At 41.2% G+C, this 19,305-nt stretch overlaps 1 protein-coding gene across 1 annotated transcript in view; it reads left to right on the forward strand.

The window, feature by feature from the left end:
• SORL1 (sortilin related receptor 1) overlaps positions 1 to 19,052 on the forward strand; it is a 185,312-nt gene extending 166,260 nt beyond the window's left edge. The window contains exons 35-42 of the mRNA XM_019666166.1: positions 2,072 to 2,136; positions 4,555 to 4,674; positions 5,560 to 5,724; positions 6,842 to 7,016; positions 8,018 to 8,124; positions 10,894 to 11,086; positions 13,340 to 13,552; positions 14,894 to 19,052. Coding sequence (XP_019521711.1) covers positions 2,072 to 2,136; positions 4,555 to 4,674; positions 5,560 to 5,724; positions 6,842 to 7,016; positions 8,018 to 8,124; positions 10,894 to 11,086; positions 13,340 to 13,552; positions 14,894 to 14,961 — 1,106 coding nt within the window. The 3' untranslated portion in view covers positions 14,962 to 19,052. The remainder of the gene's footprint in view (positions 1 to 2,071; positions 2,137 to 4,554; positions 4,675 to 5,559; positions 5,725 to 6,841; positions 7,017 to 8,017; positions 8,125 to 10,893; positions 11,087 to 13,339; positions 13,553 to 14,893) is intronic.
• Positions 19,053 to 19,305: the final 253 nt, after the last annotated feature.

Below are 19,305 nucleotides of genomic sequence, written 5' to 3' on the forward strand. Positions count from 1 at the left end.
AAAAACAATAAATAAATAAATAAATAAATAAATAAATAAATAAATAAATAAACGTTTATTACAGTAGAAAACACATTGCCATTAAGACCCCTCAAAATACTCCCCCTCACTTCAAACACACTTATTCCATTGTTCTTGCCACTTTCTGAAGCAGTTCTGGAAGTCCTCTTTTGTGAGTATCCTTAGTTACGCTGTCGTGGCTGCCTCAATGTCCTGAACTGATTCAAAATGTTTTCCTTTCATAGTTATTTTGACTTTGGGGAAGAGCCAGAAATAGCATGGTGCTAGATCTGGTGAATAGTGTGGGTGAGGATACACCATCATGTTTTTATCTGACAGAAATTGCCATACTAGAAGCAATGTGTGACATAGAGCATTGTCATGATGGAAGATGAAGTAAAGACAGTCATGAAAGAGGACTTTCAGAGCTGCTTCAGAAAGTGGCAAGAGCAATGGAATAAGTGTGTATGAAACAAGGGGTATTATTTTGAGGGGGATTAATGGCAATGTGTTCTTTACTGTAATAATTTTTTTAAATTTAAACATTCACCGTTTTTTTTATCACCTTGTAGGCAAATGGTCGGGTATCCTATAAGTGCTTCTCAAATTAAAACTATTTGTTATAAAAAGGAAAAAAAACCAAAACAAAACCTTTTATCTCTGCCTTTTTCCCCCAAGGCCCACCTCTCTATTTAGTAACTTGATTGTCCTCTCAAAATTCATTTTGGTTATTGAAACTCTGACTATGACATTAACAAACTGTAGCAAATTCTGACTTATCCAATGAATGATCAGATTCCTATTTAGATATTCCATTCAGCTTTTGTGATTTCTTTTTTATGTACATTATTGGTACAAATTTAGATTGGTGCTATCTCTAGCTCTTGGATGTTATTTCTTCAGTGTAAAAGTCTTCTACATGGTTTCGTTGCCTTGTGTCTATTCCCTTTTCAATTCATCTTCCAAGAAGCCACACACTGATGCACAATCATGTCCTCCCCTAGTACTAGAACCTTCTGATGGCTCTCTTATTGTCTGAGTATGAGTGCTGTGATTTGCCTTGACCTAGCTTCCTAACCTCATTTTTTCCACTGTTCTCCATGTACCTGTTTTAGCAGAGTGGTTCTGGGGTTGGAGAGGCCCCTTTGAAAATCCAGTTAAAACTGTGGAATACACATACTATCCAAAAGTTTAATACTTGGTGTTTTTGTTTGTTAGTTCATGTTATTTTGTACCATTTGCTAATGCTTTCCACCGGTCAGTAGCCTTCCAGAATAACTTTCCACAAGGTCACCGTATCAGGTGATTCCTCAGCTCCAGTGTGTCTTTTGGTGATCCCCTTTGTCAGAGCTGGGCCTCTCTTTTCTATGCTGATTCTTCTCTAGGTCTGCTACATGCCTCTGACCCTGGGACTTCACTGCCCTCCTTGGAATTCTCCTTGCCTTTTTCCTGACTTAGATTCCCTATTTCCTGGATGTTGTGACTTGTTTTTTCTTGGTTTACCCCCTTCTTGTGGTGGAGCAGACCCTTGAGTAGCTTTGTCATGTGAATATCATGATACAGTGGCCAAAGACATAGTGATGAAAGCCTCAATGTGTTTGTTAAGTTTTGCTGCTCTGGTTCATGCTGGTTGACCTCTATGCCTGGGGCACCGGTATCTTCTGGGCTATTGCTTCTCCATCATCCTAAGGACTCACTTTACCTCTTTTGTGTTGGAGTTTCAGTTTTCTGTATGCCAGATTTTTCTCTTTTTTAATCTCATGTTTTGATAGAGAACATTTTCCAGAAAGTTCCTGAGAAAGGGTATATGGGAGATACATGTGAGGTCTTCCTGGTCTGAAAGTGCCTTTCTTCTCTCTTTAGACCTGATTGGTAGTTGGGCTGGGTTTGGAATTCTAGTTTGTAAACAATTTTCCTTCAAAAGTTTGAAGGCATTGCTCTACTGTCTTTAAACAGCTCTTGGGCAATCCAAAGCCATTTTGATTTTGATCTTTTTTGTATGTAACCTGTGTTTACTCTATGGAAGCTTATAGAATCTTCCCTTTGGCTCTATTGTTTTGATATTTTACAGTGATGTGCTTTGATGTGGGTCCTTTTCTGTCCAACGTAGTGAACACTGATAGGCTTTTTATTCTGGTAATTTATGTATTTTAGTTTTAAAGGATTTTTTTTTAAACTATTTCATTCATGATATTTTCTTCCCTGTTTTCATTTTCATCCTGGAACTTGTGTCATTCATATGTTGGATCTTCTGATGTGGCCCACTTACTTTTTTTCTTTTTCTTTTTTAATTTCTTTATATATATTTTTTCTACTCTGGAATATTTACTTTATCTTTCATTTGTCTACTGAGTTTTCCATTTGAATTTTTACGGTTTTAATTTTAAGAGCTTTTACATTTTTTTTTTTTTGTTTTAGCTGAGCCATCCTGCCACCTGTTGGCAGCTCAGCGGCTGCTCAGCTCGGGTCGGGACTCGAACTGCTGTTGCTCAGAGCTCAGACTCTTGAGCGAGCTCTTAACCAACTGAGCCACTCGGCCGGCTCCAAGAGCTTTTACATTTTTAATACTGTTTCTCTTTTTATGGCATCTTGTCCTTTTTTATGGATAAATATACTTTCTGAGGACATTAAAGATACTTTTTTGAAGTTTTCTTCTTACAAAGTCTCTGTTTCCTCCACATTTCTTTTTTGGCAGGTGGAAGGGGTCTGCATTGATTTCTATCTTTCATGTCTGAGGTTTTCCTGAGATAATCCTCAGTTGCTTACTTGTATTTAAGGCTGGGGGCTAAAACACTGCTAAGAAATTCTGCACATGTGGATAGGCTTGTCAACTTTGAGTTTCATGGTTGTGCTGTTTGGGAAACTCTTGATCTGGGTTATCTTAGGGTTTGTCTCTGAGGATGGTCAGTTTTTCTAGAGAAAATTTTTACAATCTCCCGCCTGGAGAATGAAGGTCTTACTGCCAAGGTTCCTGAGCAAGAGGAGAAGGGTCTTTCTATTCGTTCAGCAATCTGTACCTTTAATCCCCTTTTTTCGGTACCACATTCTTGATCCCAACTATGCCTGTCTAAACAGCCCTGTTCCTTTTTTTTCTTTCTTTTTAAGATTTTATTGGGGAATTGGGGGAGAAGAACAGTGTTGGGGAATTGGGGAAGGGGGAACAGCCAAGTTATTGTCCTTTGATCTTAGTTGTGGAGGGCGCAGCTAGCTCAGTTCCAAGTCCAGTCTCGCCGCTCAGCTCAAGGTGCTGTGTTCAATTAGTTGCGGGTGGGCGTAGCCACCAAGCCATGCTGGAGTCGAACCAGCAGCCTCATTGTTAAGAGTGCATGCTCTATACACTGACCCATCCGGGCGGCCCCTCAGCTCAAGGTGCTGAGTTCAGTCTTTAGTTGCGGGCAAAACAACCCTGTTCTTAACCCTCTCCAAATAACATTCCTCTAGCCTTCCAAGGGGATATGTGCAGGCTGATTGTCTCCTGGGCTAGTGGGGGTCGGGGGTAGGAAGTCTAGGTGCTGCTTATACATCTTTCAATCATTTTCTTTATTGTAACTTTCTCCCTCTTTTCCCCCAGTTGCGATACCATTTTCGAGCTTTTTGAGAATTCTGTGATGTTGATCTTGCTGGTTTCTTAGCTTTCTTTCTCCTTTGACAATAGGATAGCATACATCCTGCTGTGGTCTCTTTAGTCACCTACCACTGTCTGTCTGCTTTCCAGCTTCCATAATTTTGTTGCTCTTGTCTCTTAGTGGGGTCCTAGGAGAGCAAAATTAGATGCCTATGTCTATTCAATCTGCTGTCTTTATCTAGAGCTCATATTTGTCTTTAGGTCCTCGTTGTAATTCCTAAAACACCGCAATCTCCTAACACATTGAATTGGTTGCTGTCACTAGCCAACTCCCTTAGTACTAAAAAGTGAATTAAAACAAAATTTGTTTTCTAGCAAATGTCACCACTGCCTCCACTCCCACCCAGCTTGGGCGATGTGACCGGTTTGAGTTCGAGTGTCACCAGCCAAAGAAGTGTATCCCCAACTGGAGGCGCTGTGATGGCCATCAAGATTGCCAGGATGGCCAGGATGAGGCCAATTGTCGTGAGTAGTTGGAGAGAAATTCACTGCCCAGGGAAGATTTTTTGAAAGCATGATATCCCCTTACTTCTGCTTCATTTGTCATAAAAAGCTTGTAATTTTGGTATTTCCATTTTAGAGATAGGAAAATAAGCTTCAGAGAAGATTGCATTGTCCATAACAGACTGGGGTATTTTAGTTGTTTTTTTTGTTGTTCGTTTCGTGGGTTTTTTTNCCTTCTCTGCCCATCTCTCCTCAAAAACAAGCTCTTTGAGGACACAGATCACACCATATTTACCTTTGTAGGTGTGAATACAGTGCTTGGCCCAATGTGCCTTCTCTATAAATGCTGATGAAATAAATGTTGAATGAAGACTTCTCTCTGAGCTCTTTTGAAGTGGTTCCCAGTGTCATAAATTAGGGATTTTAAGAGAGTGAGGTCATTGCCACTGAGCTGATGTCCCTTTTCTATTCTTTCCTTTTACCAGGTTTATGGTATCTTCTATGCTACATCCTTTCTTGACCTCTATCGCAACCCAAAGAGCTTGACAACTTCACTCCACAACAAAACAGTCATTGTCAGTAGGGATGAGCAGTATTTGTTTCTGGTAAGTATCCCATACCAGAGAGGCCAGAGGAGTTTGTTTTTATAAGGGACATCTTAATTCCTGGGCCCCTAGCCAAGACCCAGGACCTGGGACCCTGGAGATGTGGATTCCAGGATTCATGTAAGTGATGGGAAGATAGTTACTCTATCTTCCTATAGTACACAAGTATCATTACTCTTAATACATGTACTTCCTAGTACACAAGTACTTGCTTGAAACACAAAATGAACCGCCATACCAACTGTGGCTCCATTATGGAGGGCTAAGAACTTGGCAGATGGGTCACAGGAGTAGATAAAAGTTTTTGTCGAATTCTACTTCTAGCAATTTAGCCTATATAACTTTTATATGTCTGCCATGATACATGCAAAAAGATGTTTAATATACTATTGCTTGTGATAGCAAAAGATTTGGAACAAATGTCTATCAGGAGAGGACTGGTTAAAAATAGTATAGCTTATCCTTGCAATGGAATACAGGACAACCATCCAAAAGAAATATAACAACTCTAATGTAGTGATATGGAAAGTTTTCTAAGCTGTATTATTAATGAAAGGAGTGAAGCACATGATAATATGTGTAATGTTTTCTCATTTGTGTAAAAGATTTTTTAAGAAAACAGGCTGCATATACACACATGCATATGTAAGTATGTATCTCTATATACACACGCACACATAGGACATTTCTGGAAGGAAGTACAAAAAACTTACCCGTGGTGCCTCTGGGAAAGTGAATTAGCCATCTGGTGTAGGTGGGGAATTGTTTTACATTTTATATCTTTTTGTACTGATTGATTTTTAATTGTGAACGTGTGTCACTATTTTGCTGAAAAAAAAAAAGATTTAGTGAAGACTGCATGAGCCCACGTGGTGTTTGTTTCAGGTCCGCGTGGTGGTCCCTTACCAAGGGCCGTCCTCAGACTATGTGGTAGTGAGGATGATCCCGGACAGCAGGCTCCCTCCCCGTCACCTGCATGCGGTTCACACAGGCAAAACCTCAGCTGTCATCAAGTGGGAATCCCCTTATGATTCTCCTGACCAGGACTTGGTGAGTGGGCCAGTTATCCTGGTTTGGGGGTGGGAAGTGGGCCCTGTATTGGGGCAAGACCCACACATAGGCCTCGGTGATTGGAGCTCAGCATGAGGTCCCCCATTTCTGTCTGGCCAAAGATGGCGTTCTTATAGGTACCTTTTCTTAGTTGTCACTTCTCCATTCCCGGCTATGATTATTGGCTTGTCCCCCTTTCTTCTCTGCCACCTCAATTTTCTACCCTGACCTTCCAAAATGGAGTGGTAAACAAAGGCCTGCAGGCCAAATCCAGGCCATCCCCGGATTTATAAATACAATGTTCTTAAAACCAAGCTATACCCATTTGTTTATATATTATCTATGGCTGCTTTCATGCTACACATGGCAGAGTTGAATTCTTGTGGTAGACACCATCTGGCCTTCAAAACCTAAAATATTTACTATCTGAACCCTTGCAAAAAAGTTTGCTGGCCCCTGATCTAAAAGAAGAGGCATTGATTTTAGAGAAAAACAAAAACAAAGCAAAAAATTCCCATTTCCTTCTGCCCCAGGCTGCTTTTACCTCCATTCTCTCTGCCCTGCCCCCATCCCAGCTCGGTGATGTTTAATGCTTGTTTGCTAAGACTCTTCTTGACTCTCAACTTCTTCCTGATGATTGAGCTTCCTGTACTTACTACCCATCCCTTCTGTTTCCCCTTTTCCCCATAACTGTAAGAAGCAACTTAAAGAGAATAAAGTTTTTTGTTCTTTGACCATTTTCATTCATTATCTCCTCTGACAACATCCTGAAACTATTACAGTGGTGGAGATAACAGAAGTTGAATGATGAATTTGGGTTTTTCTTGCCTGTTCCTATCTATTTGCTGATGTCACAATAAATATGGCTTTCTCTAGAGTTTTTTATTTAGAATGAATTGATAATTCAATGCACAATCCTGAGAGTAAATACTTGTTATCATTTTGGGCCTAGCCACCCAGAGGCGGCTTCCCAAAGAGCAGAGTCAGACTTGGGGGCTCACATGTTGTTGCTATGGGTCATGGCCACTGATACATTTATGTCATCCACCATTGACCTAGAAGGACGACAAACATGCCACATTTTCGATTATCATTAAAATGTCTTTTTCTTGTCTAGTTGTATGCAATTGCAGTTAAAGATCTAATACGGAAGAGCGACAGGAGCTACAAAGTCAAATCCCGCAACAGTACCGTGGAATACACCCTTAACAAGTTGGAACCTGGAGGGAAATACCATGTCATTGTCCAACTGGGGAACATGAGCAAAGATTCCAGTATAAAAATTACCACAGGTAAGCAGGAGAGAGATTAGAGGCTTTCTTGCACAGCAAGGAGCCTACCGGGCTGTTAGGACACCTCTAGACAGGGAATACTCCCAGGAATTGCACCGGATGGACAAACACTGTCCTTCAGTATCCATACTCAGGGGCAGAGCCGTGCAGGAGTTCTTTATGTGGCTGCAGTGTGGTAGCCAGGGCACTGTGGGCTGGGGAGTGGCTGTCATTTTCAATATTCTGTATCTCTTTTGGTCTCCTCTATGCTAACTGGTTTTGACATTTCTAGGGAAGAAGAGGAGGAATACCCAAGAGAGTTAGGAAATAAAACTGAGCATTTGCCACTCAAGTCAATCATTTCATCTGGGGACCTGAACTAAAGTCACAATGGTTCCTTGTGGCAATATGATATGTAGACATGGAGGGAGACCAGAAACTGGGCAGTAGATTAAAGGAGGACTTGCTGCCAGCCGGGAGTGGCTCTAGTCAGGCTCAAGTTCAAGAAGAAGGTGATAAGCTCATTTATTCAGACAGCAGTCATGTCAGGAGTATTAGTAGTAGAGGCTGGCATGGCAGTGTACTCTGGTCATTCCAGGACTCTGACTTGAAGGAGAACTCCCCAGCCCCTCACTGAGCTCTGAGGCCCCTCGGGCTCTGGGGACAGGTCTAAGGAAAGCAGAAAAGCAGGCTGGAACCAGAGCAGATTCAGGTCTAATCCATTCTATTTCATGCTTTCCTTCCCCAACCCCATTTGTTTTTGGCTATCCTTGGGTCTAAGAGCCACTAAATTAGATACTGTCCAAATTTCTTGGCTAAAGGTATTATAATAACAGAAGACATGCCAGTTAAAAGAGTGTCTACCATGTGCTAGGCTCTATACTAAGTACTACCTGTGTTTTATTTCTTCCTTAACCTAGCCCTTCAAGGTTAGCATTATTTAATCTCCCTTTGACAGACAAGAAAACGGAGATTCAAATGGATGGCCACTAACTGCATTTTATTTCATCTTTAATTTCCAGTTTCGTTATCAGCACCCGATGCCTTAAAAATCATAACAGAAAATGACCATGTTCTTCTGTTTTGGAAAAGTCTAGCTTTGAAGGAGAAGTATTTTAATGAAAGCAGGGTGAGTTCCTTCCTCCTTCTCAATGACTTCTCAATCTAATTGAAATGCTGCTTTAGAGATGAGCTCGGTGACAGCATGCTGACATAGAGTAAAAAAAAAAAAAGAATGAGGCAAGGGAGTGAACTTGAGAATTAAAGGACCATTTTCTGTGGGATTGCTAATTAGTGAAACGTTTATACTGCCTATGAAAGATGAGAATCTTTGCACTAAGCACATTTCAGGCCTGAACTTGTCTTCCCCTGAAAGACAGAGAAATGGGCTGGAGGCCTGCTTGTGCTTCCTGAAACTGGACTGGGGCTCAGCATTGTAACCAAGGGCCCCATCTTTTCCAAACAATCTGAGGTCAGGGCTGTGGCTTGAGTACTGGGGACCTGAGTTGCACTCTCAACCTGGTATCTCATCAGCTTCTTTCCAGTGAAATTCAAGGGAGCAGGAAGTACTTGAAGATTGTTGACATATGAAAAACACTTGTTTTGTTTAGTTATTGGCAGTGAGTTACTGTATTCACAACAGGTGTTAGGAGCACAAGAACAATGAAACCTGGGATTAGATTTGTCACCCAAGGGTGGGTTCTTGAATGGAACTGAGTTGGCCCCATTGTCAGCAAAGCATGAACTAAACAGAGACACAATAAGTCAACTCTGGTGACCTCGAAGTATAATGTCAGCAGAGTCCTAGGGTTCTCAGTAGTCAGAGTGTAATACCAAAAGCAAAGCTATATTAAAATTTGAAAATTCTTACAACGCACAAACTATGACATGTTAATGATTAATATGCTTAAATATAAAGAAAGCTTTCAAAGCAATTCAAAACAGATATTGTGATTTTGAAAAAGGTCGGGGTAACAAAGTAAAAAAATTCCAGCAGCAGTAAGCAATTGAAAAGAAGGTTCAACTTCACTGGTGATCTCAATAACAAAAATATGGCACCTTCACATTAAATTGGCAAAGTTTTGGGGAAGGAGTATTACCAGTATGAGTAATAGTTGGGGCAGTTAACACTCTGAGAATGGGAACTGGTTCAGCCCTCTGTAAAGCACTTTGGTAATATGCACAAAAACGTTAAAAGGGCTCACACCTTTTGACCCAGCAGTTCTCTTAGGATTTTACTCTAAGTAAACAATATGCATAAGGAATGTATATATGAGGCTCTTTGGGACAGTTTTAGTTATGATAGCAAGAAAGAGGAAACAACCTAAATGCCCAGCAGAAGAGGACTGGTGGAATAAATTATGGGTGGTTGATGTTTGTGTCATTTAATTTTTTTCTGTATGCCTTTATGTATTTTGCAAATGTTGTACACCAAATATATATTATTAATAGATAGAAAATAATGCTAGTTTATAAAGAAGGCAGAGATGAGATTTCAGGCAGGTGGTATTAGGAGACCCTGTTTGGCAGCCAGTTGTCATCGGGGATCCTTTCTGGGTAGCAGGAGCCCAGCTTTATGTTGGGGTTCAGTTCAGTGGTCCAACCCCAGTGCGGGGTTCTGGCGTAGGCATTACACGTCCTTCCCTCCCGATGACTTAGAGTTCCAAGAATAGACAGGTCAATGGAATGGGGACCAAGAGATTGAGTGTGCAGTTGGGCTCAGTACATGGATAGGGATAAGCGATGAAGTCTTTTTTATGCTGGTGGGGTGGGTGTTGGTGGGGGTTTGACACTGGAATACTTGGAGATCAGCAGAGAAGTCCAATAGTCTATCCCAGGGGTCGGCAAACTGCGGCTCGTGAGCCATATGCAGCTCTTTGGGTACGTTCTATCTCAAAAGTTTGCCGACCCCTGGAAGAGCCAATCTTGTCCCTCACAACAATTTAAAAATTATTCGAGAGCCATAAATATATCTTTACAAATAAGGAAACTTTAAATTAATATTATAAATGAAACTATGATAGTTTTATTTTCATTTTCAATTTTACTTCAGAGCCACATGTACATACCCAAATTGCTGCATGTGGCTGGCGAGCTGCAGTTTGCCGAACCTTGGCAGCTCTTTCGTCTCAAAAGTTTGCCGACCCCTGGTATGTCCTGATCTCGGCCATGCTGGGTCATGCTGGGTCAGGACTGTCCCATGAGTAACTTTTCCAGCACAAGAGTCCAGGACTGTTCCTCAGCCAGTCTAAGTAGGAAGCGTATTTATTTCATACTCTCCCTATGAGAGTAGGGAGGCCTGAGCCTGCTGAAGCACTTCCTATTTCAATTCCAGGCTCGTGTGGGACTACTATCAGCGTGGGAAAGAGAAAAAGCAAGGAAATAAGAAGTGAGCTGTGGGCTGACAATGGTGTCCCCATGCATTGTTCTATGGACAAATGTCCTGTCTTTTCTGATGCAAGTTCCTTTTTCTTACCCCATTGCTGGAGTCCAATGCAACCTGGATTTATTAGTCAAATCCCATTACAGCAAACTATTGAATTGTACAGATTCTTGGTGGCATTTAGTGGTGCTTGGGACAAGTGGACTGCTGACCAGAACTCTGAATGTGTACTGAAATATTTGTTACAGTGACTTTTGTTAGGGCTCTGCTTTTCACTCCACTCTGCAGCTCATAAGGGGCATGGTAGTTATTTGAGACATTTGGGATGGGAAAATGCCCATTTTCTGAATCCAGTAGCTCAGTGATAATGTAAAAAGATCTGGTAAGAAACCCAAAGTGCTTTAACATCTATAACAACCTGCACTAAGGAGTTCACATAAAGTTAGAACCAGTAATAGAAGCTGTCAGGAGTCCTTATTTAGCTTTCTGAGCAATGTCTTGTGTGTTTGTTTCCAGGGCTACGAGATACACATGCTGGATAGTGCCATGAATATCACAGCTTACCTTGGGAATACTACTGACAATTTCTTTAAAATTTCCAACCTGAAATTGGGTCATAACTATACTTTCACTGTCCAAGCAAGATGCCTTTTTGGCAGCCAGATTTGTGGGGAGCCTGCTGTCCTGCTGTATGACGATTTGGGATCCGGTAAGTTGCTATTGCTGCCTCACTTCTGGGGAAATACATCAAGGACGTAGCATGGTTTGATGAAAATGTGTTTTTCAAAAATGCATTTAAAGTATTCTTTCAGTTCAAAAGAAAATCATTTATGTGTCAAATTAATCAGGCACTGATTTATTTACAAAAGACTTCTTGAGCCAGGTGTGGTGTGAGGAGCAGGAGTTAACAAGGTAACCACATTTGTGAATGTAAAGCCCAAGAAAGGGAAGGTTAACAGGTTTTGTTTAAGAAGGAGAATCTATTTGGGAAATGCTATAATGAATTTTGTTGTTTGTTTTCTTATGATTTTTCAGAGCCTCCAGTATGCTAATATTTCGTCTGCTGCTCCAAGTCAGTAAATGATCTCCTTGCTATGGAGTGACTGATTTTACAGCCTTCCCCTTCAGTTTAGCTGGTGTGCCTCAGCTCAGAACCTGAATTTGCCCGGGGATCTCTGTCTTGTGGACACTCATAGATAGCGTTCTTGGGGCATGCTGATGGCTGAAGAAAGACACCTTCCATTTACACAGAAATTCTGCTTATACTGTAGTGGCTTGGCCAGGATTTCAACAACGTTTTTTCCACGGGTCTTTTTAGTTTCATTTACTCCCAGCTGAGAACTAACCAGTGCTCAAGCCAAAATCTTATTAGAGTTGGTGTATGTTCCGTCATGTCATGTATCCCAGGGTGTGTTCTGGTGGAATACTTTTCCTTGGTACCACCCTAGAAGAGGAAAACCCTGCATACCATATTCATGTGGATTATCACAGCATATTAGAGGTTCTGAGATGGTCCCACAGGCAACGACAGAACTCTTGTGACCCTAGTGTTTCCTAAATAGAGCCTCGTTTTTAAGTAAAATCAATCAGTGACTGTGAACTAGACTTTGGGAAAAACTATTGTTTTTCCCCAAAACACCTGCCAGCTGCCTTAAAAAAATAATTAATAAATAAGATTGTCAAACAGAAAGGATCTCTCGTTTAGACCTCCCAGTCTACATCTTAGCCTTTGCCGCCCTCTGTCCCCTTGGACGTGGGGTGGCGGGCGGGAGCTCACTCATTCCTGTCACCTCCACCATGCTGGCTTCCTCTTAACGGCTCTAGCCAAGAGCATGTCCCTGATTTACCACTTCACAGTTGGGGTTAGGTTGAGACACATGAAATAAAATTTTGCTGGAGGGTTTTTTTTTTTTTTGTCTGTTAAGTTAATAATGAAAGACATTAAAGACATGCACATATTGAATTGTTAGATTAGGCTTGCAAGAAATGGCTTTCTGGTCCGTCTTTATGAGTCCCCTGTTGGAAAGATTTCCTGGGTAACTACTGGATTTCTCATGAGGCAGAAGCCTGGCCCACCCATCTTGCCATCTTGCCCAACATCGGGGAATAGCCTCAAGCCGGACATGGCTCCTCACTGAGACCTAGAAAGTCCATTTTGCTTCCTTAGCTAAAACTGATTCCCAATTTCCATTTCTCTGCTTCAGGCTCCGACTTTCCTCAGGACCTTTGACAAAAAAGTCTAACCCTTTCAGAAAGCCTGGCCCTAACCCAAGAAGGGGATGGCTTTGCCCTAAAGCCCTGTTAAAGCATTGTCATAAAACTTTGTTTAAGACAATGGGAAGGGGACATCAGTGTTAGGTTATAAATACTTAAATGGCTTTGCAAAGAGCTTTGAGAAAATGTTAAATGTAGATGGAAAGGTTCTCTTTCTCTTCTATTTAAGTAAAACAACCTCATAAAACTTCATGAGCTGTTAAGTCAGTATTGCAGTAAAGGAATCTCATTTGTGTCACTTAATGGAGCTTCAGGTAATTGCAGTTCAGAGGGACTTTGGTGCCAAGTAGGGGGAAATAATTGCAACCTTGTTAATTAGTGGTCTGATTTCACATCCTCTTATGTAAAGCAAGCAAGTGGTCTTAAGTAATAATGCAAATGAAATCAATTTGATACCCCAACAAAGGTCTCCCTTCCAAGAGATTATCTACATAACCAACAAGGCAGTGATTAGGAGTCTAATGTAATTACCGTATTTGCATGCACAAGGCCCAGGATCCATCAGCTCATGACAAGCAGTCGGGAAACATTCAGGTGTCACGTGCTGGGACATGTCATGCCAGACAGGCAGTTTGGGTGGCTGTTGCAAATTCCTAGCTTTTTGGGTGGTTGGGGCATTCAGGAGTTGCCTGATCCTTTCCCCTGCCCTCACGCAGAAGGCTCACCGGTTGGCATCTTGCCTTGGCAGGTGGGGATGCGTCAGCGCTTCAGGCTGCCAGATCGACTGATGTTGCTGCCGTGGTGGTGCCCATCTTGTTCCTGATACTGCTGAGCCTCGGGGCCGGGTTTGCCGTCCTGTACACAAAGCATCGGAGGCTGCAGAGCAGCTTCACTGCCTTCGCCAATAGCCACTACAGCTCCAGGCTGGGCTCGGCCATTTTCTCCTCAGGGGACGATCTGGGTATGTGGTTCTTTCTCCCCGGGCAGACCCTACAAAGCCAGTGACTTGATTAGGAAGTACCTACTTTAAGCTCATCTTTTGACTCTAGAGGAGTTATGCATTAACCAGCGGTCTCACTGCTTTGGGTTAAACCAGTTGGAGCCCTTTGCTTTGAATTGGCTCCTAAATTAAAGGACCATTCGGTAGTCTCTTCAGTAGTGTGGTCTGGCCCGAGGTGGGGAGCAGTTTTGTGGAAGCACTGCGTGGAGCTTGCTTGTACAGGAAGGACAGGCCCTAGGCTTTGTGTTAGCAGATTCTCTAGAATTTCCAGTCCCTCATTCTTCACAGATGTGGAGGTCTGATATCTCTGGAAATCCCAGTCAAGACAAAAAAGTCATGCTTTCCCCGTCGGCCTTTGTCCAAAGAACTCCTTTCCATCTTGCTGTTTCTTTCTGATTGTTAGTGAAACCTCACTGACCATTTTTTTTTTTTTATTGATAACATGTAGCATGGGGAAAACAAGGAAATGTCCCTTTTATAAATGCCTTCATGCTCACAAGACCAAATGCTCATCGAGCTAGTAGACCACTTAACGTAACAAAGTAGGTGTGTTTGGGGACCTTCCCAATCTCAGGCTTTTCCAGACTCAGAATGCTGAATGTGAGTTTACTTTTTTTTTTTTTCCTGTAAACTAGTTATAATTTTGTTTGTTTGTTTGTTTGTTTGTTTGTAAAGACATTTATGTATTCCCGTTCACTGATCATTTGATATTAGCTCTGTTTGCTTTTCCTCTCAGTTTCCTGTCTTGCTTTTTTATAAGTTCTTGGACTGCCTTGCATGAATGGAGTGGGTCCTTTGCTTCTATTATTGTAGCAAAAGGAGTTGACCCATTATGGTGCCATGCAGTGATTACTAAATTCGGATTGGCACTTAGTTGCAAGCATTGTACCACGAGGTGACAACTATTTGGCTGGGAAGCTGTCCTCAAAACGCTTAAACCCCCCCTAAGAACCTTTTCTTAGGGTAGTGTGGGTTCAAAGGAGAAAATAGACGATGAAGTCCGCTGTGCTAACATAGGATGTGGATAACTCAAATTGGGGATCTTAAACTATCCATTAGACTTTTGGGTAGGTAGTAAGGGTCTCCTTCCTAAAAGATTGACTTTATTTATTTGATTAAATTCATGCTAGCGTTAAAATAAGCTTGGCCACCCCTTCCTTGATGGGGAGAAGGTGACCTAAGAGTGTCAGAGAGAAGCTGGGGCTTGTGAGGTGGTGGGGGATGGGAGACGCACAGCGGTGGGAGGTGGGGTCAGACAGAAGTGCACTGGAACTCACTAAGGACTGACTGTTTTGCCTTTAGGAGAGGACGACGAAGATGCCCCGATGATAACTGGATTTTCAGATGACGTCCCTATGGTGATAGCCTGAAAGAGCTTTCCTCACTAGAAACCAAATGGTGTAAATATTTTATTTGATAAAGATAGTTGATGGTTTATTTTAAAAGATGCACTTTGAGTTGCAATATGTTATTTTTATATGGGCCAAAAACAAAACAAAAACAAAAAAAAAAAGAAAGGAAGGAATGAATAAACTTTGTAGTAATCAACTGTGAACTTCAAACCAGGTTGATTTTAGTCACCAAATTGCTTTGATTTGATATTAATGTAGTCTTACAGGGCTGTGCTTGCTGGGCATGCTTTTAAGTCTGTGAGATAATTTTGGTTCAATAAATTGGCCATTCTTTTTATTTTTCTAAGACACAGAAATGTATTTAATAAAGACTTCAAGAGAAAGTGATGGGTGGAATCCCTCCTCCTTGAAAGTGTGCTCAAAGTTTAAATTTTGTTTGGGTTTAGTTTATGTGAAAGTGTTTGGGTGTATTATGGGGGAAGGTTCTTTCATGTTATTTTGTTAATTTATTGGGACTGTAAAAGGCAAGGTTTTAGTGGTCATCTGACACCACAAATGTTACGAGCCCCTCGTCCATAGGACTGAGGGGTGAGGAACGGAAGCAGTTTGTTGCCATTCTGGAAATAATCTGTTTTTATTAACTTGGTGTGTCACATAATGGTATTTGGCAGGAGAGCGTGTTGAGTCATTGCTCCATTTTAGTTAAACAGAGCTGCAGCTTGGGAAGCCTTGCAAGCAACAGCTTCCTCTCATATTAATTGATGGACTCTTACTATATATGCTTCTGTAGAAGATGTAGCTTTCAAAGCTACAAAATGATAACACTGCTATTTTATACACTGGTGTCATTGTCATTGCAAAAAATTACTCTGGTTATGGGAGAGACCTGTGCCGTGATAGATACACTGGCAAATGTAGAAGCATTTTTGATTTTTGTTTTGTTTTGTTTTTACTTATCACTGAAGAATCTCGAATGTAAAGTTCTATATTTGTGTTGGGGTGACCACTTATTGTCCTTAAAAATCCATACCGATATATGCAGTCATTTTGAATTGGGTCAGTGCCTTCTCTATTTTTCTTTTCTTCCACCTCCCTTGCCCATACCCTTGCCCAACTTAAAGAGAAAGTGCTCTTCACTCTTACAGAGATACAGAAGGTCTACGAATTTGAAACCCTTTGATCCAGTTCACAGTAGCAGCAACACTAGAGTTTATGTAAAATAAGCTGAGATTTTTTGTCTTCTTCCTTTAAATGCCACCCTTGTATTCAAATCCTGGCTACATGACAGGTATGTGGAATCCATTGCAGACTGATGCCCACCCACCCTTTCGATTTAATGTTTAGGCACCAATGTCTAGCATTGTCGCGACTTCTACTGTATGGACCTCACTGCAGAACTTCTTCCGTCCGAGAAGCACTGAGCTCTGGGGAGAGTCCAGAGTCACGCTTGCGAATATGTCCTTTATCTACCAGCTCCCTAAAAACCTCATCTCCTCTCAGACGCAATATACCGTCGTCTCACAAGTATTTGCTTTCTTTTAACCACAAGAGTCATTCTTGGGCGATAATATAGTTTCCTTCTACCTAGGGATTGTTTGGAAAACAAAGAGCCACTTATATTTTTTTAGTAAGGCTCCATGTTATTTTAACAAGTGGTGGTAATGATGAATCTCCTGCCAGCATATTTTCTCTTCTTTGCTATCTCTCTCCTTTGTTAATTTTTTTTAAAGACTGGCGTTTCTTTGGCTTTATCTCATCTTAACTTACCTTGGAGTTTCGTTCACAATTCTAAGCCCTACCACCTCCACTTTAATAAGCTCCTTAAATAGCTGAAAGATTAAGTCTGGTGGGAGGCAAGTCATTTCATTGAACTACTAGGAAGTATATTTTCTTCTTTTATTTTTCTGCCAACTTTTTGGTGGCATTGGTAAAAGCTGATCTAAAAAAGGCTCTGAGACTTCATTTTGAGTTATTCTTTCGGCAAGCCTTTTTACAGAGCATGTGCCTCCAGTTGGCAACTTAAGATATTTCTGAGCATCGAATTCTCGTTCCCAGTGCCTCCCAGGGGTTAGTACACAGTACTGTACAGACTGGCCATCACCCTTCTCCTTTGAAAAATGCCACTGTGCTGTTTGAGAAAATGCAACCCTTTAGGGCTACAGTATTTTATATAAACAGAAGAGCTAAGTTCCTGAAGACTAAGCTAGATAGATGCAGCTATGTGTAAATCATATATTTTTTATGAACTTTTGAAGCACGCACTCTTATTTCCCTCTGCATAGCTTTGTGGAGTTTTGATGTATATATGCCGTCTGCAAGAGTCCAGAGGTTGGAGTGACAATAGGAAATTAAAACTGTGTGCAGCCTTTGAGAGTGACCGTATAATTGTCTTCACTGTGACCACTTGGAGCTCCTGGTTGAACAAGGGGCTGTTGTACCTCATTGGCGATGCCACCTCAAAAGTTCACACTGTACAGGGAAAAAGTTTTGTTCTCTCCCAGGGCACATTAGAATGTGCATTGGAAGTGCACATCCATGACCGTGATGGACCACTAATGCACCACGAAAATTTGGCAGGCAGCAGGGTTGAGTACAAATTCTCTCTGGAAGCTGATTTTGCCCCTTTATGTATTGAATGCCCTTGAGCCTTATGAGACATGAGTTTATGCAGATAACATGACAGAGAGTAGAGTTCTGCAGAGGATTCCAGAGAGAAGTCATGTCTTTCCCCAGGCAGGTGAGATGCGCCAGTAACTAACTACTGGCTACCCTGGAAAACTAGGGAGGGAGTTACGATTCTGAGTAGCTGGTTGAAAATTCTGACTTGGGAAGAAGGGTTCCTGGGGTTCCATCTCTGGTGGTATCACTAGGGGTAGTTGGGTGGGACAGATGTGGGACACACAGCTGCATGGTCTCGCCTGCGCATCATGTGTGGTCCACTAGATTAAATTATACTTCCATAATTGAAGGAATGTCACCCTTCTCAAAGCAGTGGTCATTTTGGGAGGAACTGGGGGGAGTGATGGTGTTGTGACGCCCTTATAGATAATCACCCACTTCTCCATGGAGAATCCTGCCTTCAAATAGCCACCTAGCAGCCACTCCATTTAGTAAGGTTATATTCCCAGTACTTCCTTAAGGGCAGGAACCCCATCCATCAGGTTTGGTTGATCACTTTCCTGCTGAGGAGGTCATGGTGAATCCCTGAAAAGATTTTTCTCTTCCTCTGGCAGAGAATTGGTAGGTCCCTTAGAGAAAAGGATACAGGGGTGCAAGCAAATTGAATACCACCTCCATATTGATTTTCAGAATTCACTCTAAAACTCTATTCAGAATCTTTACTTGATTTGGGATTGTATCTTGACATTCCAATTATGTTATTTTTCTTAACGGGAGTGTGTGCTGCCTTTCAGGTACAATTTTTGTGTAATAAAAGTCAGTGCATTAAGTTTATATAGACTACTTTCTATGCAAGACTGAGATATGGAATAGATAGCAAGAGATATGTACTGTTGGGTACGTGAACAATAAACATGTTTTCAGAAGGGGTATCACCACTGGATATGGATTGAGGGAGGACAGGTTGTATATATGTTCCTGCCCACTAATTCCGAGCAGCCATATTATGAATTAAATCATCAGAGCCAAATGACCCAAGAATGGTATTAGTTTCATGTGTCATAGCTAAAATGGAATATGTATGAATTCTGAACTGGGACATTATTCCCAGATATTCCATGTTGTTTTCATTTAAAGACTCTTGTTATGAATTATTAGAAACTTTTAGGCAAAATGAAAAGTATTTGCAGCAAAATAAAGGCCTACTCTGCTCTTATGTAAAGTAAAACACTGTATATTTGTTTCTCTCCAAAGTGAAAATAGGTATTTATAATTTCAGTTGCCTTGATAAGTTTCCAAATCACTGAATTCTGCTGAAGATTTTACTATATTGTTGCACAATTTTAAGATAATTTTTGTCTCAATGTCAACTTTTTCACTGAATAAAAATATAACTGGGTCAAGAAAACATCTATTTGAAAATCCACTCTCTACGCGTGTCTTGAGTTGTTTTTTTGAGTGCAATAAAGATGATTAATATAGTCTCTGAACACCATTTGATTTGTCTGTTTTAGAAGGATGTTTATTTCATAGATGAGAGAACGCTAAGACCTGGAATAGTTTTGTTATTAACAATCTGGTCTCAGATGGTGGCTCCTTGAAGAACACGATGTCTTTGTGTTGGCTGAGCAGTGGGGAGATTTCAAGGAGGTTGTTTCGAAATAAACAATTATTCAGGAGGGGCAATGAGTAAAGTGGATCCCTTAAAGCTGTAACTGCATTTGAAGGCAACTTTCAAATCTA

This window comes from Hipposideros armiger, unplaced genomic scaffold (genome assembly GCF_001890085.2).
Source record: "Hipposideros armiger isolate ML-2016 unplaced genomic scaffold, ASM189008v1 scaffold_463, whole genome shotgun sequence".
Classification (NCBI taxonomy): Eukaryota; Metazoa; Chordata; class Mammalia; order Chiroptera; family Hipposideridae; genus Hipposideros; species Hipposideros armiger.